General features: G+C 48.6%; 1 protein-coding gene across 1 annotated transcript in view; it reads left to right on the top strand.

Moving 5' to 3' along the window:
• The window catches only part of drp2 (dystrophin related protein 2), an 83,230-nt gene extending 60,249 nt beyond the window's left edge, over positions 1-22,981 (top strand). The window contains exons 14-23 of the mRNA XM_062524460.1: positions 1,574-1,740; positions 2,605-2,716; positions 4,020-4,156; positions 5,116-5,181; positions 12,443-12,508; positions 14,963-15,109; positions 18,309-18,552; positions 20,998-21,115; positions 21,975-22,061; positions 22,395-22,981. Coding sequence (XP_062380444.1) covers positions 1,574-1,740; positions 2,605-2,716; positions 4,020-4,156; positions 5,116-5,181; positions 12,443-12,508; positions 14,963-15,109; positions 18,309-18,552; positions 20,998-21,115; positions 21,975-22,061; positions 22,395-22,414 — 1,164 coding nt within the window. The 3' untranslated portion in view covers positions 22,415-22,981. The remainder of the gene's footprint in view (positions 1-1,573; positions 1,741-2,604; positions 2,717-4,019; positions 4,157-5,115; positions 5,182-12,442; positions 12,509-14,962; positions 15,110-18,308; positions 18,553-20,997; positions 21,116-21,974; positions 22,062-22,394) is intronic.
• Positions 22,982-23,230: the final 249 nt, after the last annotated feature.

Below are 23,230 nucleotides of genomic sequence, written 5' to 3'. Positions count from 1 at the left end.
CACACACTCACACACAGACACTCAAGTGCAGACAGATGCACACACACAGTCACTGAAGCAGATAGACTGACTAGGCTGTGTCTGTGAATGACAGGCGGATACATTCACACCCAGACAGACTCAGACCGAGACACTTGACCAGACACAGACACACTCATACATGTAAATAAATACAAGCGCAAGTGCACACACACACACTCACGCATACATACTCATACACACTCACTCACTCACACACACACTCATACAGTACACATTCACTCACTCACACACACCCTCACACTCTCTCACACACACTCTCACACACTCTCTCTCACACACACACACACACCCACACACACACTGCGTCCCCTCAGGCGTGGCACGCGGCTGCGTTGGGTAGCTGGTGCTGGGGGCGCTGTATCGTCATGGCGCTGGCTGGCGACGGCTCACGTTAATTACGGTGGCGTGCTCGAGCCGTCGCCGGTGGCCCCCGGGGGAAATCAACCTTTTAATGCATCTTTGATGTGCATTTAATGAGGGATTCAGCACATTAAGGATTTTCCGCCGCCTCGCCGCTCCTCTCCCTTTATTCCTCGTACTCTTCTTCCCAGTTATCCTCCTTTTTTAACACACACACACACACACACACACACACACACACACACACACACACACACACCTCCCTATCAGCTCCTCTCCTTTTTATCCTCATCCGTGACTTTTTCCCAGCATCCCATAAATCCACACCCAAAGGTAATAACAGGCGTATTGCGTGTTCGTATTTCTTCCCCGCTCCTCACCCTCCTCCTCCTCCTCCTCCTCCTCCTCCTCCTCCTCGTCCTGGTGATACTTTATGGTATATGAGATCTATATGTTTCATCCTCTGAGGTTGGGTTTGAACTCCAGTCCTGTGGCTGCGTCTGTGTAAATTAGCTCAGCTCTCAGGCAGTGCTAATACTCATGAAAGAAGCTCCCTAGCGCGCTAAGCTGCTTTGGGTGAAAGAGACGGCTCAGTGGAAACGAAAATTGCCGATGATGATGATGATGATGACGATGATGATGATGAGGAGGACGAGGAGTCCTCGAGGGGCGCGCACACAGTTCAGGTTAAGGAGGCAGAATGCCTCCCTGGCGTTTCTTGTCAACCATCTGGATGAGATAATTAGCCTCATATGGAAAACCCAACGAGTGGAACCAGTGATGCAACCAGTGATGCAAGCAGAGGTAAAGGAGAAGCAAAACAAAGGCAGGCAGGAGGCAGGCAGCCGCGTATCCTTCCTATCGACCCTGACCTGATCGTCCTCTGCCCTCTTCTTTACCCTTCTCTCTCTGTCTTTCTCTCTTCCCTTTCTCTCTCTCTATTTTTCTCTATCTGTGTGTCCTGCACAGGCTCCGGGGAAGCCGGCCATCGAGGCATCCCACGTCCTGAGTCATTGAGTGACTGAAGCTTTGTGCTGCACATTGTAATAGAGTACATTTTAAAATCAAATCCCTTTCTCTCTCTCTTTCTCTCTCTCTCTCTCTTTCTCTCTCTCTCTTTCTTTCTCTCTCTCTCTGTCTCTCTCTCTCTCTATCTGTGTGTCCTGCACAGGCTCCAGGGAAGCCGGCGATCGAGGCGTCCCACTTCCTGGAGTGGATGAGCCTGGAGCCCCAGTCTCTGGTGTGGCTGCCCGTCCTGCACCGCGTCGCTGTGGCCGAGTCGGCCAAGCACCAGGCCAAGTGCTACATCTGCAAACAGTGCCCCATCAAAGGCTTCAGGTCAGCGGCTCTGGGTGTGTGTGTGTGTGTGTGTGTGTGTGTGTGTGTGTGTGTGTGTGTGTGTGTGTGTGTGTGTGTGTGTGTGTGTGTGTGTGTGTGTGTGTGTGTGTGTGTGTGTGTGTGTGTGTGTGTGTGTGTGTGTGTGTGTGTGTGTGTGCGTTTGTGAGTGAGAGAGAGAGAGTATATATCTGCAAACAGTGCCCCATCAAAGGCTTCAAGTGTGTGTGTTTGTGTGTGTGTGTGTGTGTGCGCGCGTGTGAGTATAGATTTGGTATAGACTCACACACATACACACACAGTTTACTTGTTTACACTGTGGATACAAATAGAGAAGTAAACTGTATGTGTGTGTGAGAGAGTATAGATTTGTGTGAGGGCTTGTAAGCATATGTGAGACCCAAGCCTGTCAGTTCATATCAACAATGCAGTGTCAGACAGTTGTAATGATTTCCCATTGGAGGGGAGGCTACAGTGAATGTAACCGTTTGCAACAGTTAGCTCAGCAAATACCAGCACACTGCACTAAACTAGCTGGGACGCTTGTGCACATTCCCCGTCAGCCACCTTGGATGTATAGAGAATCTGAGTTACAGTAGTACACACTCAGGCCTCCCTCCACACACACAGCAGGTGAGCTACCTGTGATGCCTTATTGGACTTGAGGAATGCTGGCGGCGCCTTTGTTTCATCGCTCGCGCTCCAATCCCCAGCTGAGCTAGCAGCAGCTCCGCTCGTCCCTGCCCTCCTCCTCTCCTCCCCCCCTCCTCCTCCTCCTCTCCTCCTCTCCTCCTCCTCTCCTCCTCCTCCTCCTCTCGCCCTGCCATTGTGCGTATTTATATCCGCTCCCCTGTGGCTCCCCTGCAGGTACCGCAGCCTCAAGCAGTTCAACGTGGACATCTGCCAGACGTGCTTCCTCACCGGGCGCACCACCAAAGGGAAGAAGCTGCACTACCCCATCATGGAGTACTACACCCCGGTAAGAGGCACGCTAACAGGCCTGCTGCTGCTGGATGAATGGCAAAGGCGATGAATGAATGATGGAAAGTAAAGAGACAGAGAGAGAGAAGGAGAGATATGAAGAACGATGTAATGGGGAGGGAGAAAAGAAAAGAGGATAGAAAGAAATACCAATATACAGGCCAACCTAAACACACAGACATACGTACGCATACACACGCACACACACACACACATGTACACACTCTCATACACACACCCATACACACACACATACACACACCTATACACACACACACACACACACACACACACGCAAGGCCTACACACACACACGTAGGCCTTGCAGGCACTTACCGTAGCTGTGACAGTGATGTGTGGGGACCCTGCTAGTCAGCACTATCCCCCAGTTAACTGGACTCTGCTGGATGGACGCGGAGCTTCCAGTAGATGAGGCGCTTTTTCCCCCTCTCCTCCTCCTCCTCCTGGACTGGCACCAGCTCCGCTCGCTCACCATCCCCTCCCATGTGTGGCGCTCAATTAGCAGCCAGTCTGCCAACCTCCTCCCCGGCCCGCTCATGGGCAGTGCCACACACACACTGGCGCACTGGCCCTGGGACGTCAAATAAGACTCTCATTTCCTTAATGACTGGGCCCACACAGACTCTCCAATGGCAGCGTGTGAAGGGCCATATAATGTGTGCAGTGGGAGAGGAAGGATTGGTTTTGCTTTTGGATTTCTGAATCGGTGCGGAGAGTGGAATTAGCTTACCCTTGAAATCCAGCGTTCTCGCGAGAGCACCGTTTGAATTTGCTCAGCGAGTCACTCTGGCGATCCGTAATGATGCTCATTACCCATGTCCTTGAAAGCCGACCTGCACCAATCACATCGCTGTATCTGATATAGGCGGGCGACAGATAACGACAGCGCTGCAGCGTCGAAGTCCGGAATCAGTCAGTAAACATTGGTCGTAGTGCTATCCAATTGCGTGCAGTGGTATGACTTGGGCCATGTTGATTACTCATAGCCAGGCCCTGTCTCTAGATTAGATCCGAATCTAGATGTGGGTCTGGATGTCCAGTCTAGAATGAGCCGCTAGTGTAGGGGTGATGGATGGGGGCTACTGGCTAGTGATTGTCTGGGCCGGGTCAAGCTCTGGGTCATCCCTAGGGAGAGATTACTACCGATCAAGAAACCCCTGAGGAGGGGGGTTTTTATCTTTCTTTTTTCTTTTACTCAGTACTTTCTTTCTCTCCCTTTATTTCTCCTCATTGTGTGCTCTTCCCCCGCTCTCTCCTCCTGACCCTGATCACCGTGCCAGACCACCTCGGGCGAGAGGATGAGGGACTTTGCCAAGACCCTGAAAAACAAGTTCCGCTCGAAGCAGTACTTCAGCAAGCACCCGCAGCGGGGCTACCTGCCCGTGCAGTCCGTCCTGGAGGCCGAGAGCACCGAGACGTGAGTTAGTGTGTGTGCGTGTGTGTGTGTGTGTGTGTGTGTGTGTGTGTGTGTGTGTGTGTGTGTGTGTGTGTGGGTGGTACAGTTCAAGAGAACCTGAGAGACACCTTTAGAAAAGTTTCACCTTTATAACACGACTAAATAGGCTTACATTCTCCCATCGGAAAACGTGAAACAGACAAAGAGAGAGAGAGAGAGAGAGACAGAGAGAGAGAGAGCATGAAAGGAGAAAGAGGAAGAAAATGAGTGAAGGCGAGTGGGAGGAAGAGGCAGGCGTATTGCCAAGCAGATATATTTCTGGAAAAGCATTACTTTGTTAGTCTGTTAGCTAATACAGTTAGAAAAAGGACTTTGGCAACATTGTTTACCTGACAGCCTCCCATGTCTCTGGTGTGAGCCGGCTGATAGCACTAATGCTCGGCGATGGCAGCAGCCAATATCTGCAGCCCAGATAGCGCAGCATGCTGCTAAGGGCTAATATTATTAGGATTAGGGGGGTGGGTTATCTGAGGATCCCTAGCACCGCAGCTCCGGAGGAAGATATGAGGAGAAGTAGAAGAAGAAAAAAAAGAAGAAGAAGAAGAAGAAGTAGTTGAAAAAGAAGAAGGAGAAGGAGGAGAAGGAGGCGCCCAGACAGACAGAGAGGTGGGAGGCAGCGGGGGGGGGGGGGGGGGGGGCGGGGGTGTTGGGAAACGTGACCTAGTTTAGGAGAGAGCACCGCCGTCATCTTCATGCACAAATAATGAGCAAATACACACACACACACACACACACACACACATACACATGTGGTCACGCATCCTACAGGCACATAGCTCTACTCCATGCATGGTCGCACAATGGCCCATATTGACATCGGAATAGGTGGCTGAGATGAGGTGTTATTGATGTGTGTGTCTGTGTGTATGTGTTTGCGTGTGTGTGTGTGTGTGTGTGTGTGTGTGTGTGTGTTCCCACAGGCCCTGCTCCTCACCCAAACTACCCCATGCAGACACACACAGCCGGATTGAGCACTTTGCCAGCAGGTAGGACACCACAGTCACAGAACACCAATAACCCCCCCGCCCCCCCCTCCCCGCCTTATCTCCACTGTATTTTAGAGCTGGCTCTTTTATCCACATATCCACATTTATGGGACTGTATTGAAATTGGAACTACGGTAATATTATTTCACATCGTTTTGCATACAGAGCCTACGGTTAATGCTTTACTTTATATTGCCACCGCTATATTGCCACGAATTAAAGTTGTGGGGAGATTCCATTCCAGTGCAGTGTGCAGCTCTTGTGAGTTGTACTGTACCTCCTCTACTCTATATTGCCACATTATTATTAGCAGACCCCAGGCTCACTTTGAAGTCGCACATTAGGTGAGATTATGCTGTCCCAACATTTCTCATTGTGTTGATTGATTGTTATGTATAGAGGTTCCTTTGTGACTGTGGCCTCTGAGCTTTCCTTTCCTTTACTGTATTCACCGCCATGCTAGCACCGCCATGCTAACACCGCCATGCTAACACCAAGGCTCTGGTTCCACTGAGAGCCTACCTCTAGTACTTCATTGCATTTGCATCTCTGAGAGTGAGTCTATGGCTTATTTCATCAGAATGTGTTTGTCATTTCCCATAACAGCTTGTCCCTAACTTGATGTCATTTTTGATCAATGTTATTTGTTTGGCTGGGTTTTTTTGTTTATTAAGTTTGAAACGTATTAAAAGTTGTTTTATTTACATGGCCTTGGGATTGGCATTCTTGGCATTGCAGGCGTTCTTTTCTGTTGGCTTTACGGGTCAATTAATTCCTATGCTTACTCCGAACTTCTTCTTCTAGTTTTGTAATTAGACCAGCCGTATGGAATGGACCTCATTTGCTGCCATACCGATGCCAGCCTAATTGAAAGTGCAAAATCTGTTAGTGACGTTAGCGAAGTTATCAAATTGTGGATTTGTTTCTGTTTGTTTTTGAGTTGTTGAGTTGTCTAGAGTCCATCTGCAGTCCATCTGTAGATTATATTAAGCATATACATCTTATTTGGCTGCATATGTGTGTTTTAGAAAGTTGCCCAGTCAGTTTCCCATTCGCTCCTTTTTGGTTTACAGCACAATTCCAATGTTCTCTTTTTGTGCAAGCTTTGGTGGAACTGTGGAGAACTTTTGTAAAACGTGGCTACTGCCGTGCGGATCACTTTGGTCAGGGTCAGTTGCTTCACTCTTTCTCACACTCATACACACAGTCACACACAGTCACACACACACACACACACACACACACACACACACACACACACTCTCTCTCTCTCTCATACATACACACTCACACACACACACACACACACACACACACACACACAGATTCCATTAAAGCTAATGTACACTTCCAGCTCCTGCTCCCCTTCTAGCTCTCCACCTCTCCGTCACACCTCCATCCCACATCTCTAACTCAACCCATCAGCCTTCCTCTCTCCTTCCCCCCATCCCTCTCTCTCTCTCTCTCTCTATCCCTCTCTCTCCCTCTCTCTCTCTTTCAGCTTCTTCCAGCTCACTGATTGGAGTATTGATTTGCTCCAGCTGGATGGCTTGTTGCTCTGCAATACCCCACTGATTCAGGCAGAGACACCATAAACACACACAAACACACACACACACACACACACACACACACACACAGGAATACTCACAAAAGAACACTCACACATGAAGGCACATACTTTTTGTACATGCTACTGTTCCGTGTCTTGCTCTTTTTCCTCTGTGTGTCAGACTCTTACTCCCTCTTTCTCTATTCCCTTCCCCCATCTCTCTCTCTATCTCTCTGTCTCTCTCTATCTCAGAAACACACACACACACACACACACACACACACACACACACACACACACACGGGGAACAGTGGAGTTCACGCTGTAGGGGTTGACAGGGGTCACCTGCTTTGTGGTGCAGCGTGTGTTTGTGTATGTGTGTGAGTGAGAGAGAGAGAGAGAGAGAGAGAGAGAGAGAGATGTACATATATATATATAGAGAGACAGACAGAAAGAGAGAGGAGAGAGAGAGAGAGAAGGAATATAGTGAGTAGGCAGAAAACTAGGTCCAGGGGCACCTATGAGCTGCCAGGCCACATCAGCCTCCTCAGCGTGCCGACTCCGAGGACCAAGTGTAGACTCAGGCCCTGAGCATTTAGTCCCCCTCCTCTGATCTCTCCTCCGTCTCCCTGTTCCTCTCCATCCCTTTGAACTAACAAAAAAAAAACAAGAACTGGAGGCCTGTGTCTTTAGACTGCATGGAGGTCTGCAGATGGTATTGCCTGGAACCTGTAGGAAGGTTCTAGAGCTCTAGTCCCTAAAGGGTTGGTGGATGACCTGTCGCTGCACTCCAGTCTTAGGTGCTGCTGAGGGAAATGTGGAGGAACATGATTGCGTAATCTGCTTTGTAACATTGGAAGGAAGGCCTTCAAGCATCTTTTAAAAAATGTTCCTACATTTTTGAACTCTTAATGGTCTGCTTTGAAAAGTTAGAGGGAGAATTTGTAGAAGTTTTTAATCAAGCAAGAAGAGGATGTTTTCTGAGTGTGTGTCAGCTGATCCTGTGAAGAGGATGGTGGGTAGGTGGAATATCAATGGAATACTGCTTAACACAAATTGATCATCGGTGTTGTAGGGCTCAGAACAGTTTGGTCTTAGGTCTAGATTTGAAACTGGAGTTTGAAGATTGACACTACAGTTAGGGCAATTTGGATGTCATCCAGAAGTTGGTTCTAGAGCTGAACCGCAGAGCAGGTAAAAGCTGCATCGCTGCGTTCAGTTGTAACAGCGGCTCTTACCAACAAGTATTTCTCCTGTGGCCTAAGATCTCTGGCAAGTGTGTACTGCTGAAGCATGTAATCATGTGAATCTCATTTTTACATATTCATTTGGCTTGCACTTTTCTCCAAAGCGACTCACATACATCCGTTGTTACAAGAGCCAGTCTCCCCAGAGCAAGTCAGTGTTAAATGCTTTGCTCAAGGTATTGCAGTAATGTGCCTATTTAAATATTGCTAAGGAGGAGATTCTCTGGGTCCCTATCTCCTCTGTAGCCTTCTCTGTCTATCTGTATCTCTCTCTCCCTCTCTCTGGCATTCTGTCTGTTTTCCCTCTCTTTATTTCTCCAAACCCCACATCCCCCCTTCTCCCCCCCCCCCTTCCCCCGGCGCTGTGACAAACAGCTCAGCAATATTGACTGGAGCCGGAAATGCACTTGACGCCTGCCAAGTCTCCCCCCCCTCGTCCGCCTCCTCTCTGCTCTACCTTATTTAGTCACCCTTCTGAGCGGCTCACAAAACTTTCCTTCTCTTCTCTGCCATCCCTCCATTTCCCCCCCCTTCCCTCTCCTCCCTCCCCTCCCTCCCTCGCTCGCTCCCTTCTGGAGTGTTTTGTTTTCCTGATGCGGACATGCCAGCTAATGGATTTAATTGTCTTTGCCCGGGACTCATGTTACGTTTAGTCATTCGCCGGCACGGCACGGCACGGCAGCCAGTGTGTTCTGTGAGCTGCACTGGCTCTGCCTGAGACTGAGCGCCCGCTTGGCATTCACAAGCCCTTGCCACTGCCAGGAGTCTTGTTTATGGAAATGCAACAAATGAAAAAATATTAAATGTAATAAAAAAAGAAAAAATGCACACTTCCGAAGATGAATAATTAGGCTGAGGTCCTTGCATCTGTGAAAAGGGGAATTGTTGTGAAGGGCAGGAGAATGGCTTCAGCGTTCTCTTTTCTTCCCACACATCTCTTTCTCCATCTCTCTATCTCTCTCTTTCTCTATCTCTCTCTCCTTCTCTCTCTCTCTCTCTCCTTCTATCTTCCTCTCCATCAGTCCTTGAGATGTTCTCGTGCTGAGATGACACATGCCCACATCCTGCTAAAAAGAAGCCCTGCAACATTTCTGTCTAACGCAGAAAGACCCCCCTTCTCTTCTCCCGCACAACCGAAAAGGACATCTTGTCTGCATATTTAAAGCAAACTTAAGCATGATCTGAGGTCTACCTAAATGAATCCAGACAGCTCTTTCATGCCTATGGAAAGAACGAAGAATTGGATTAATCTCCGTCTCTCTTTTCTCTCTCTCTTACTTTCAAGTTCTCATTCTTTTTTTCTCTCCTTTTCTCTCTCTTTCTCTCTCTCTCTCTCTATCTGTCTCCTTTTAAAAAGAGAGAAATATTAAACAAGGTTTTCCCTATTTATTTCGCCCCAATCACGGCTCAGACATCCTTTGGGGGGCTTGGAGAAGAAAATTACATTTATATGGGAAAGTTTAGGAATGTCGGAGCGGCGGTGCGCGTCTCCCGTACTCCTCCGGGGCAGAAGATGTATCAGTCATTCCTCCGGAAGGGGGGAGAGGGCTTTCTCTCGTTCCCTCCTTTCTTCTCTACACCACTCCGTTTCCCCCCCCTTTGTAAGAGCAGAACGAGTGGGTGTAGTTGTTAATCTTCAGTAATAACTCGGGGGGCCGTCGGGGAGTGAGCCTGCTATTTGATGTTTTAGGATTCTGTAAAGGGAAGAGGAGGAGGAGGAGGGGAGTGTATGGGATCCAGATTGAATTCAGATGGAGAGGGCGAAATTACTGTTGTGTGCTGTTTTCATTCATTGCAATGCGCACATATGTGTTGGTCTGCAAATATTCCTGCTCAGTGATGCACGTTTGAACACACTGGCATTCGTTTGTCCACACACACACACACACACACACACACACACACACACACACACGTGTGTACAAAAGCATGGATGTGTAACCACACACACACACACACACACACACACACACAACAAGTGAGCGTATGCACAACCATGGCTACACAGATACACACACACACACACGCACACACATATCACCATCAGAGTGTTCCGGTCAATGCTCTGTCCCCCAGGAGTGGCGAGTCAAGAGTCATAAGAAGCATTATTGCAGCAGACACACTTCACGGTCACTCACACACACATTATGGCTCCTCTCCCTCCCTCCCTCCCTCCTTCCCTCCCTCTGTCTCTGTCTCTGTCCATCTCCCTCCCTCTCTGTCTCTCTGTCTCTCTGCAAACTGTACACTGCCTCATCCTCATGCAATGTAGGACACGTCTTCCATTTCTGCCTGTTTACCTCCCTCACACAAACTCCCTCTTATGTGTGTAAGCACACTCACAAGCACACACACAAATTACACACACACACACACACACACATGCGCGCATACACACAAATTACACTCACACACACATACACCCACACATACACCCACACACACACACACACACACACACACACACACACACACACACACACATACCCCTCACATAAACCTCATCCACCATACCCCCCTGGGGGGTCAGTGACCCTCTCTCCCATCTGCCCCCCATCAATCCCAGTGCACTGCTGCCTTCCTTCCTTCCCAAGGTTCCCCTCACCTCCCGATCACTTGATGGAACAGGCATCCTATTAAAGCCCTGTGATGGACTGCGTGGAGGCAGGGGAGTGAGTTAGGAGATCTCCGCGGCAGGCCAGGGGTCAGGCGGACGGGAGCGAGCCCCGACATCTGATAGCTGCCGGCCAGAGGTGACCGGGAGGACAGGCGGGGCGCTCTGATAAGCTCCTCACGGCAGGCGTTAGTGCCCCCCCCCCACCCCCCGGGCTCTCAGTTCACACAGGTCAGGTCACCTCTGTGTGGAGCTCGGCTGCGGTATTTCATTTGGAACGTGCAGTATTTTAGCCGAGTTGAAAGTTTAACCTTTTATGTCTTGGTGTCCTAGGTGAAAAGCGCTTTTGCACACCTCTTTTGTGGGGACAGGTGCGTTGGATATGGTAAAGGTAACAGTGATACTTTATACAGAAAATCCCGCACACTGTCCAGACGAATTTTTTCAAATTCACCTAAGGAGGGTCTGCACATGACCGAAACGTTGTGAATAAATGTTTGGCGTGCTTAATGGACATTGTGCGCGATGTTCTATAATGTCGTCTATTGGTTTCCTCACAAGTGCATGAGATGGTCCCTCGTTGACCGTGTGTCGTCGTATTGGACTGGACTCTGATCCAGCCTAGAAGGGGCAAATCCTACACGTTGTCTTCAGTTGTTTGTGCTTTGAAGACTGAGAAGGGTGGACATACAGTAGCCGAGTGGAGCCAAGTCTGATGTTGTATTGGCGGGGATTACAGCCTCCACTCTCAGTAGCTCACGCTGCATCACACAGCAAATCCCCACGCCAGCTTTACTGGTGACACACACAGGAGGTGAGCGGGATGTGGCCCACCCCTGTGGTTTGCAGCAAAACTTGTGAGCTCGTCAGAGGGACTCTGTGTGTTGCCCCCCCCCCATCCCCCACTGTTTCTGTTGCTCCCTCAACACAACACACAAGCCCCCCAGCTGGAGCCTTCGGAGAGGAAGGCACTTAGCGCATTCTCTCCTCCCACCGTCTTGCTCACCGTGGCCAAGCCTCGCTGTCCTTTCAGCCAGCTGGCCTGCCAAACCCCACGGGCCCACCTGCTGGATGTGTGTGTGTGTGTGTGTGTGTGTGTGTGTGTGTGTGTGTGTGTGTGTGGAGGGGGTGGTGGGGGAGAGTAGAGTGGGTGGTGGTGAGGCAGGGGGTCAAGGGGTCGCTAAAAGCAAAGTTTCCCCCTCCTTCGTCAACTCCCTTTGGGGCGCTGTGGTAATGGGCAACGTGGAGGCGACAGCCGGGCGCCTGGTGTGTCGGGGGAGCTCGGGGGAGCTGTCCGTGGTGCTGAAGCATTCCCAAGGGGCAATCCTGTGGCTGCAATTATGGAGCCAGCGCATGGCTGTGTGTTCAGGAAGTCGGGGAGAAGTTAACGAGGAGCAAACAGACAGCCTGTGACAGTTTGTAGGTTTTTGTGCAGACAGCTGTGGCTCGTTAAAAATGTAGATTGTGTAAAACGCTGGAAGAGGCTTCAAAATGCTGGTGGAACCACACTGGAAACAAACTGTGCGTTGTGCTGTCTCGTGTTCCCTCTGAGTGTACATTTCTGCGTCATTACAGGGTGTGTGGTGGGTGTTGTGCCCTTTAATGGTACCTCTCTAATGTTGCTCGAACAAAACAATAACAAGAAGAAATTCTATGTGGGCTCTCTGGCTACGTGTGTGATGGGCTGTGCTGTTGGTGGGCTCAGTAGTCCCATTGGAATTCTTTGTTTCACTCCGGGAACCTAGGCCACTGTAATCTCTCTCTGTCACTGGTTCACTCTCTGTGTGTGTGTGTGTGTGTGTGTGTGTGTGTGTGTGTGTGTGTGTGTGTGTGTGTGTGTGTTCGCAGGTTGGCTGAGATGGAGAATCAGAACTGCTCCTTCTTCACTGACAGCCTCTCACCGGATGAAAGCCTGTAAGTATAAATTCCCATTGCACAAACATACACACGTACTGCACGCGCACACACACACACACACACACACACATACACATACGCAGGCGCACACACAGGCTTTCAGGGGCATGTTGCAGTGGTGGGTCACAGCTATAATGAGAGGTTTCAGGGCGTTTGTGTGTGTGTGTGTGTGTGTGTGTGTGTGCGCGTGTGTGTGTGCTCTTGTCCCTGTGTGCTTGTTTGTCTATTCATGTGTGTGTGTGTGAGTGTCAGTCTGTGATAGAGGGAGCGAGCGAGGGCACGAGAGAGTGAGAGATTATTTTGAGGGTGGTTGGGCGGTCACACATAAAGCAGGGGAGAGGGGGAGCGGGGAGGGTAATGAAAATGACCCATGGCACTCGGAGCACTCTGCCCTACTCATATAAAAGTCTGCGTGATTAAAGAGTCTGGTGGCAGGTGTAAACAGAGAGAAGCTCACTCTGAAGAAAGGAGGAGTGAGAAGAGAGAAAAAGAAAGGGAAAGGGAAAGGAATGGTGCAGGAGGGGGGAGGAGAGAGGACTGTGCATTGGGGAATTTTCTATTTGTTATTGAAATGTCATGGAGCACAGAATTGAGAATTGGGAGCAGGAGGCTGTCCAAGCTTAAGGGGCTGTGTGTGTGTGTGTGTGTGTGCGTGTGTGCGTGCATGCATGCGTGCGTGCGTGCGATTGTGTGGTGTGGGTTGTTTGGTGTGGATGAATTACGTGCATATATAAGTGAATAAGGTGAGCCCTTCCCCAAAACAGTTTTCAAAACAGGTCAATTAATCATGTTTTCTGGTCACTACAGCACTGAGGACAGACATAATGCTTTAAGAGGTACAGAGAGAGAGAAGAGAGAGAGAGAGAGAGAGAGAGAGAGAGAAGAGAAGGAGAGGGAGTAAGAGATGAAGAGAGTGTATGTGTGTGTCAATGTCATTGAGCGAGGTGAAAGGAGTGTTTATGAATGCCTTTGTCAGGGCAAGGTCACAAATTGAGTGGTGGTATTGTTTTTGGAGTGAATGCTGTGTGCTTATGTGTGTGTGTGTGTGTGAGAGAGAGTGGGGGGAGAAAGAGAGGGAGAAAGTGAAAGAGAGAGAGGGAGGGAGAGAGAGAGAAAGCAAAAGGAAATGTTTGCTGTGGTGTGCATATTTACCGAATGGCCGTGTGCCTGGAGTTTTTTCCATCCGACTCTGACGTTAATGCGACGTGTGCGGAATGCTGTCATGACTCCCAGAAGAGCTCTTTAGAATGCTGCTCGCCTCTGAGCCCCTGCATGCCCGTGTGCCACCCACACTCTCCTCTACAGCACACCTGAGCTCCTCACAGATGTCTCTACTCTATGTGTAACGCCGTGTGTGTGTGTGTCTGTATGTGTGTGTGTGTGTGTGTGTGTGTGTGTGTGTGTGTTGGCGTGCTTGTGTGCCATATGTGTGATACTTGCATTTTGTATATATTCTATGACAGAATGTGTGTACTTTTGTAAGTGTGATGATGTGTTTGCATATTTCTGCATACCGTATGTATACAGTATCCTGCTCTTTGTGTGCTACGATATCATATACTCTACCTGATATATTATCATATAATATGTCTGATGTATTATCCTATAATATGTCTCTCTATATCAGCCGTATACTGTAGTGAGTTCCTGTTGTGGTGTTGGTAGTAGCGGTTCTGTAATATGCATTCATGTGTGGCCTGGCCGAGCTTGGCTTCAGTGGAGACGCTGTGTCAGCGTCGGGTGTCGTGCGTACTGTACTGTACGTGCGGCGTGGAGTGGACGTGCCGTGCCGTGCCGGGCCACAGTGGAGCTGAGTGAGGTGACCCCTGGTGCCTGTGCTCCGCTGCTCTGCTCGGCCCTGCTGTGTGCTGTGTGCTGTGTGCTGTGTGCTTCGTCTGCTTGGCCAGCTGGCTGTTCTCTGTCCCCGTGTCAACTCGGTCTCACAAACACAGAAATGTAGTTTGAAATCCAAATGTTATGCTATCTTTTCCCACACGGCCACCAGTTGAGGCAACTAAGCCTATAATATTATGATATGATACAGTTACTGTATATTACATTGTATTATATTTGATATTATGATATGATACAATTACTGTATATTACATTATGTCATATACACAAGGCAATGCGACCTGTTCTAAGCACTGCTGTGTTCAGTTGCAAGTGGATCAATCAATCATTTGTATGTAGATGTGACCCACTGTCATGGAAGCACACATGCAGGTCATTTCCAGTGAGAGCCACAGTGCGTGCTGTGCTAGTTAGATGAGTGTGTGAGGTGAGGCCAAGTTGGCACAGTGCTGTGCTGTGCTGTGCTGTGCTGTGCTGTGCTGTGAGCCGCTGGGCGTGCGGCTGCTTGGTGCGGTGCGTGGTGCGGTGCTGTGGTGGCTGTGCTGCTGTGCGGCTGGTGGCTCAGTGTGTGTTGTCTCCTGTGTGGGGGTGACTCAGGGATGAAGATCAGTACCTCCTGCGTCACTCCAGCCCCGCCCTGGAGCAGGACTCCCCGCTGGGAGCGCACCTGCTGCTGGCCAACATCGACTGCCAGGACAAGGACGAGCTGCAGCGCACGCTGGCCCGCCTGGAGAACGAGAACCGGTGAGTCCCCGCGTCCGTGCCCCGCGTCACACGGCCCGTATACAGTACGTGACACGGTGGACAGTGACTGGTGCCGTTGACCTGCATGAGACCAAATGACGTTGAACTGAATGGGACTATAATCTCTAATCTCTAATCTCTATAGTCTCTATCTGCCTCATCAGTAAGAAACTGTTGATCATTGGTCATTTAAGTCTCATTTTTATGTATTTATAAGTCTGATTTCACAGTGATTTGCACTTTATTTATTCAAGGTGAAGGTTTTTTTATGGCACAACAACAGAGGTTGAGCCAACGTGATTAGCAAGTAAAAGATAATAGAAGACAACAGGGGGAAAATTCATATTAAATAATTATCAGATAAAAAAGAGTGTATTAAAATGAGAATCAAAATAATATGCAATATTAAAGGTAGATTTCAGAAAACAAAATGGAAATGAAATAATTCAAATTGAACAAAATGATTGATGAACACAACGTCATTTTTAACACTATAAAATAAAGAATAAAGTGTAAGTAGACCCCTTTCAGTCTAAAAGCCAGAGATATATAATACATTTTTAAATCAGACTTAGATTAGACTTCTCATTGGTGGCAGGATTTAATATTGGATGGAAGACTATTCCAGATTTTTCCATCATATCATGCTTTGTGTGTTGCTTTACTCTTCATTTAATGGTCTGCTTCTGAAGCTATATTGCTGGATCAAGGTGCTTTGAAAACCAAGATGTGGAAATCCACAGAGCACACAGTATATACTTTAATGAAAACGTATTTCTTCTACACAGCAATCCAATAGTATCTGGTATCTTGAATCCTCACATTTTTGTGTGTGGTGGCATCAGTTTCATATTAAATGCTGCAGCTAAAGAACCAATGTAAGCAGTGCAGAATCTTCCTTTAAACTGATATGAGATTCTGTTATCTTTTTTCCGAGAGGGCAAAAGACCACCTGGGATTCTTCTGCTAGCAGAGTAACCGCCATTAGCATGAGGCAGGCCTGCTTATTCCAGAGGAGAAGAAAGCAGAGACATGCACGCACTTGCCCAGGTGGACACAGCGCCTTCCTCTATTAATACAGACATCATTCCAGGAGGAGGAGGTGTGCCGAATTGGCTCGAGGCTACGTTTGGAAAAGGGAAAAATTAAATAGAGTGTGGAATATGAATGAGACTAGAAAAAGCAATACTGCGCGGAGGACCAGCATGGCATTTCAAACAACGCTGGCATTAAAACCCACACCGATTCTATGTTTTTAGAGTAAATATCAAGACGAGAGGGCATCGAGTGGTGGTTTCATTATCTGATATTAACTTTCGTCTCTTATAAATGAAAAAACTCTTCAAGTTCCAAAACAATATCCATTTTTCATTACGTAGTTGTATTCAACTTTCCATGAAGAATTAAAACACTCTTACGGGAGATCATTACTTTGTTGAAATCGAAAGAGCAAAACAGCATCGCTTTCTTTTTCAATTTCTGCATTCTTTCATCTGCCGTATCTGATGCTCTATAATGCGAGATGGCCACGGCTCTTGAGTAGCAGAGCCACTCACAAGGATACAAATTAGTGTCTACCTGATAAAGCCAGCAGATTGCCACTTCCATCAGCAGCAGTGGCTCCTCCGACTAGAGCCGCCAGGAAGCGTGCGCCGCTCTCTTGACCTACTTTGAGCATCTCATGCGTCTGTGTCTGCATGCCTCAGACCTCCGAGCCAAAAAAAAAAAGGAAAAAGCCTGAATTGCAAGAAGCACATGCAAAACGACAGATCTGTGTTTTATGTACGTAGATATAAAAATAAGTCTCCGTTCAATTAATTTGCTACCAGAGGCATCTTTCCTTATAGTGAGTCAGTGATGTGTTTTTCTCCAGACTTTTTTGTTTTTTTCCTCGGTGACCTTTGTGGCTTGACCTGCATTTTTTTTCGGAGTTTTCCGTGTTCAACAGTAGGCTGTGATGAGCTGATTATCCGTGCATCCCCGCAGGGCGTCTTGGACCTTATTAGATTTTGATTGCTGTTGACATAATTATATTTAGGAATGTGCTATGACTTCCTTCTGTGCCATCTAGCAGGTGTTGCGGCATGAGTGGTAAATTGACACGGAAAAAACTTGTGTGTTCAACTAATGTTGTTGCCTGGTTGCTGCTGTGATTACACACACACACAGATCACACACATTCAAGAAAACTCATAAATGAAGTGACTTCACAGCCTCAGTCATTTCTCACTTTTGGCAAGCTTGGCATGCAATAACAAACCAATCAAGATGCATTTGTTAATTACCTTCATTAGTTCATTTTTGTCTCTGCTTAAAATAGTGCAATGTAATGAGGGGGAATGCAAAACAAAACAGCTGGAAGGAAACGAGTAAAAACATGTCAGTTTGCCAACAGCCCTCATTGTGAAACACGTCAGGAATATGTCCACTCTATTTACAGTGCAAACCACTCTGCATGTATTATCAGACTAAAAGGTGAAACGCCGAATGAACCATTCCATTTATAGCTTCTAAATCTACTGCAGCAACGGCACTGTTGATGGACCATAATGCTACCCCTTTGTGCAGTGCAGCTGTGTGACTAGCATATGAAACTAGGCCCCCCTCCCCTGCCCAGGATGTCCCATGCGGAGTGGAGAGGAGCTGGGCTCTGCTGGGAGCACTGTGCATCATCCCTATCAGATGCTGTAATTCTCCACAACCAGTGTGTGGAGGAAGGGCCTACAATCTGATAGCACCAACACACGCTTCTGAACACGCAGCCGCTTGAGATATTTAGCCTTTCTGACTGTAGCTCTGCAGTGAGTTTGTCCTGAGCTAGAATAGAAGGAGTGATACAAAGGTGAATGCAGGATTTATTCCATTTGTAACATTTACAAACACCAAAAGCTGAATTAAATATTAGAAATTAAATGTTGCAGACTTACTAGTGCCATTACACCTCTCATGTCTTTGTTTCGTACCAGTCTCCTCAACTCAGTGTTTTGGCTTCATCTACCACCATTAAATGAGAGTGACTATCACTTTGATCACTCTTTTATTTAGTTACCATGGTGGATGCTCAACGACACTTTTGTCGAGTATGGTAAAGTGTGTGAGCTTTTGATTGTTTGCACTGGATGACTAGTGAACTCTTAAATGAGTGTGCCGTGAGAACCAGACCTGACGAGCTGCTCCTCTTGGCATGGCCTGCCCACAGCATCCTGCAGGGGGAGTACCGGCGTCTGAAGTGGCGGCACCAGGAGGCGGTGGCGTCGCCGCAGCTGACGGACGGCGACGGGGCGCTGGGCTCGCCGACGGGCCCGCAGGACGAGGAGCTGCTGGCCGAGGCGCGCGTGCTGCGCCAGCACAAGACCCGGCTGGAGACGCGCATGCAGATCCTGGAGGACCACAACAAGCAGCTGGAGTCCCAGCTGCACCGGCTCCGAGAGCTACTGCTGCAGGTAGGCCACGCGCGGACACACATAGGCCTTCGCATTTGGGAGGTTTGCCCTGGAAGAGTGTGTGCATGTGTGTGTGTGCGTGTGCGTGTGCATGTGTGTACTGTACGTGTGTGTGTGTGTGTGTGTGCGTGTGCGTGTGCGTGTGCGTGTGCGTGTGTGTGCGTGCGTGTGTGCAAGAGAGAGAGAGAGAGAGAGAGATCTTGCGGCTCTAGATGCGTATATAGAGCGAGAGGTACTAACTGACAGAAGTTTGAACTTAACTGCTGCAGCTATACACAGGGGGGAAAGATAAAGGGGGAGTTTGGGGGAAGACATAATGTTTCTGGTGTAGGAGGAGAAGAGAGCAGGAAGAGAGGAAGAAGAAGGAACAACCTGACAGTGGAGGCAGGGAGGAAGAGGGGAGGGGGGGTTGGGTTGGGTTGGGGGGTGGGGGGAAAGAGAACATGCAGCTTTTAAGAAGGTTACCGAGGAAAGATAAGGACACTGGAGAAGTTATTGAGAGGTAGGCAAAAAAGAAAGTAAAACTTTGGCCCACGGGGGAAGGAGGAAGGAGGAAGGCGGTGAATGAGGGCTGGTATGGAGAGAACAGAGAGAGAGGAAGGAGGAGAGAGAGAAAGAGTTGAGCCAAACGGCGTGGGGAGATATAATGCTGCAGGTAAAGAGGCGTAGAGTAGGGGGACAAACAGTGAGAGGGGGATTAACGGTTAGGATGGAGAGACCAGAGAAAGCAGAAAGGGAGCGGTGGGAGAAGAAGATAACATGTAAGGGAGGGAGAGAGAGAGGGAGAGAATGCCACAGGGAGAAAGGGGGATAGAGGCTCTAACGCTGCAGGTAGAGAGAGAGAAAAAAATGGTGAGTGGGGACAGAGGCAGAGAACAGCAAAGAGACTTACAGCAGGAGAGAGAAGGGACTAGGGTTACAGCCCAGAGAGATGGGGAGAGAGAGAGAGAGAGAGAGAGAGAGAGAGAGAGAGAGAGGGAGTGAATGAATGTCATTGTTGAAGACGGAGGATGGAGGAGATGAGAGAGGGATGGAGAGGGAGAGATAGCGGAAAACGGGCAGTCAGGCAGAGCCACTGTGGGCCAGCGGAGAGAGGAGAGAGGGAGTGCACACCTTTTGTCAGAGAGACGGGACGAGAGTGGGAATAGGGAATGGGGTGGAGAGGGAGAGAGATAGAGTGCTATTGTTGCAGAACAGAGAGAACATGAGGAAAAAGAGAGAGAAAAAGGTTCCCACATCTTCTGGGAGAAAAGGAACAGCGCGTTGAGTTGGCTGCACAATATGCGAGTGCTGTTACAGGCTGTGGGAAAGGGAATCGGCCATTTTGTATCATTCTCCCTGTTGTTTTTCAGCTTAAGTTTGATCCTCATTGTAGTCTTTATATATTTTCCGTGTTTGTGGTGAGCTACTATGTCTCTGTATAGTGAGTATAGTGTATACTGTATAGTTTGCTATGTTTTGCCTGCCTCGTGATAATAAAGCTTACTTGAATTTAAAAAAAAATGAAAAAGGGGTTTATGTGTGAATCAGAAAGGAAGAAAGTAAAGGATTGAGAGAGAGAGAGAGTGTGTGTGTCTAAGTGAGAAAGAAAGAGAGGCTCATCAGCTGAGATGACTCAAGTGGCTGGGCCAAGTGTAGGCGGCTCATGAGAGGAGAGTGGGCGCCGTGGAAACAGACAGGAGTGATTGACAGGCGTGATGCACCCCGAGCAGAGAGAGAAAAATAAAGAGAAAGAGAGGGAGGGAGGAAGAGGTGAGAGTGAAGATGACGAGGAGAGAGCTGAGCTGGAGAAACCTAGTAAGAGGAGGAAGAGGGCCAACTTAAAGACCATAATCCTCTTGGAGAAACAGAGGGACGTAAACTGTTATTGTGAGTTTTATGGTGGTGCTGCTGTATTCTGCTCACCTCCATTCAATCTGACTGCTGCAGAGTCACTTTTTTCTGTTTTCACCTCTTATCTCCTCGGAGTGTGCGTGTGTGTGTGTGTGTGTGTTTGTGTGTGTGTGCATTGAGTCACAACAAGATGATTGCTTAGACAATGGTGTCAATCAGGCTTTTACATCTCTCGAGAAAATAACAGTGACTTTGTAAGTTAGGGAAAACTAGGTCTAAATTCCCAGTCAGTCTCTGTTTTGTTTTTTGATTTTGTCAGAGCTTAACAGTCTGTCCCCAAACTTATTTTGGTCTTGCCACTCCATGTAGCAGCGGTTATGAAAATATAATTAGAGATTTGTCTGATGTCTCCCTATTTACAGCAGTTTGGAACAGTTAATATGGGTTATAGCACACCAAACAATGTGCTTGACTAAAACTGGTCATGTCGATGCACAAAGTATGAGTTTAGCTTACTTAATCATTTGACCCTTCATTCGGCTTTCAGGGATACACATACATGTCTGACTTTCTATTCATTTGTCCTGTCACTTTCTCTCCCTCTCTCTTCAGCCCAAAGACGACTCGGAGGCCAACGGGTCGGAGCCCTCGTCCCTCTCCTCGCCGGTGTCTGGGGGCGCCCACCAGGGGGAGCTACGGAGCAGAGAGACTACAGACACAGAGGCCGCAGGTGAGTCCATGGGTGCCTCTCATTTGGTCTTTTATACACCCTCCCTTCCTTCCTTGATCCTCGTCCTCGCTGATCTGGATCAAGAATGATGGGGCGGCAATAGTGGGATAGTCTATCCAGTGTTAGTTATAGATCAGTGGGAATGCCCCTCGAGGATCGAGGAGAGTGTTTGAGAGTCACCCCATGTCTGGAGCTGCTGGGCTTCTGGAAGTTCTGGAGGAGAAGGCTCTGGGATAAGGAACGACGCATAAGCACTTACGGATGGAAGATTAGAGGGCTGCAGACCCAGGAGTGGGTTATTCATGTTATTCATGTTATTCAGCGGTATTACCAGCTCTGCAAACGTACCTGAGTCACACAATGTTTTCCACTTGCCTTTTCAACTAGTGGATGGCTGCAGCTCAATTTACGCAAGCAAGGCTGCAATCATGCACTGCTAGGAAATGTTTGAACATGACTATAATGTATTTCTTCACTGGACTCGAAAACATCACAAAACGTCCTTTGTTGTTTAAAGTTAATATGTCGACGTGTAGTTCTAAGCGCTGCATTTTAATCAGGCTGCAAGTAACGGTGTTTTCAAAAGCCGCCTCCATGCCTTCTTTCTATCTGACTGTTCCTTCGCAGTCTATATAGCGTGAGCTCAAGGCTTAGCTTGAGTTTGTTGACAATTGTAAGCCGACATGTCTAATCTCTACTAGCTGCTATGTCTAAATGCATGCTTACATGTATAATACACAGGGCCTTGTTGTGTAAACACAGCTGTAAGCTTGCCTCCAGTAGCAACAATTATGGCTGCTTACGATCCAACTTTATTGTTGTTGATGTTGTTGTTGTTGTTGTTGTTGTTGTGGTACAGGTGACGATATTGACCAAGAGCACGACACCGTTCTCCAGCTCCAGGAGGTGATCGAGCAGCTGAGGAACGTCTTTCCCTCGGAACCAGGTGGGTGGAGAACCAGCGGTTGAACCAAGAAGTAGAGCCCCGAGCAGATGTTTGTGATGTTCCTTTCATGTGGTTGATGTGGAACATTTCGCCGTTTTATTCATTTCACGTGCTGCAGTGGAGTCAAATCAGGCAGCTCGCTCTAAAAATATGCTATTTCTGTCTCCTGTAACATGGTTTTATAAGTTCTCTTTAAAATGCAGATAAGGTCAAAAGGATATTGTACTGCCTGTTTGTTATTCAAAAAAATAACAGCGCAGTTTGATAACACCATCATTTGCTTTTTTCCTTGCTCTGTTTGCAATGTTTTCGTGCTCTCCCTCTCTCCTGCAGGCGGCACCTCACCCATTTAACGGCAGAGGGATGGATGGGTGCCGGAGTCCGGAGGGGTCACCGCGGGGTCACCGGGGGGGCAGACTGATCGACGCTGGCCTTTTCCTGTCCTTCGCTCACGCCGCTCGGCGACAGAGCCAGCTGAGCGCAACGATAACCTCCATCCATCCTTCCATCTCCACACACTGCCCTGCTCACGACAGTGCGCTCCCCCTCAGCACCACACACACACACACACACACACACAAACTCCCTCAGTTGTCGCCGGCCGCCCACATTCCCACATACACACACACTCCCCTCCCTTAGTCGTCGTCACCCACATTCCCACACACACACACACACACACACGCTCACACAACTCAACGGTGCCAAAGGCTAACGTTTGTCCAGACACTGTGCTTAACCAGCTGTGTGGAGTGGGCCGGAGCGTGAGAGGCTCTGTAGGTTGAACCGTGACAGCACAACGACCTTCTAGCAAAAACGGACGCGCACAACCACTCTTAACAAAAAGCAAAAGGTCTTCTCCTCTTTTCATTCTGCTCTCCCCCTCCCTCCCTCCCTCCCACATCTCTTGCTCATCAGAGTGCCACAAACTACAGAGCCTGAATCACTGTGTGTGTGTGTGTGTGTGTGTGTGTGTGTGTGTGTGTGTGTGTGTGTGTGTGCTACTACCTCTCAGTCAAGCTCAGCCGTTTCCCTGAGTCTGGTTCGTGGGGGTAGGTCTCTTCGGTCAGGTCACGCGCGAGGAAGGGAGGAAGGGAGGAAGGGAGGGGGTGTTTTTCGTGCCTCTGGTGCTCGGCGCTGAACAGCTTGGAGGGAGAGGAGCAGATTGC

Source organism: Sardina pilchardus, chromosome 21 (assembly GCF_963854185.1).
Source record: "Sardina pilchardus chromosome 21, fSarPil1.1, whole genome shotgun sequence".
In the NCBI taxonomy this organism is placed as follows: Eukaryota; Metazoa; Chordata; class Actinopteri; order Clupeiformes; family Clupeidae; genus Sardina; species Sardina pilchardus.
This window is presented reverse-complemented; position numbering and strand designations above follow the sequence as displayed.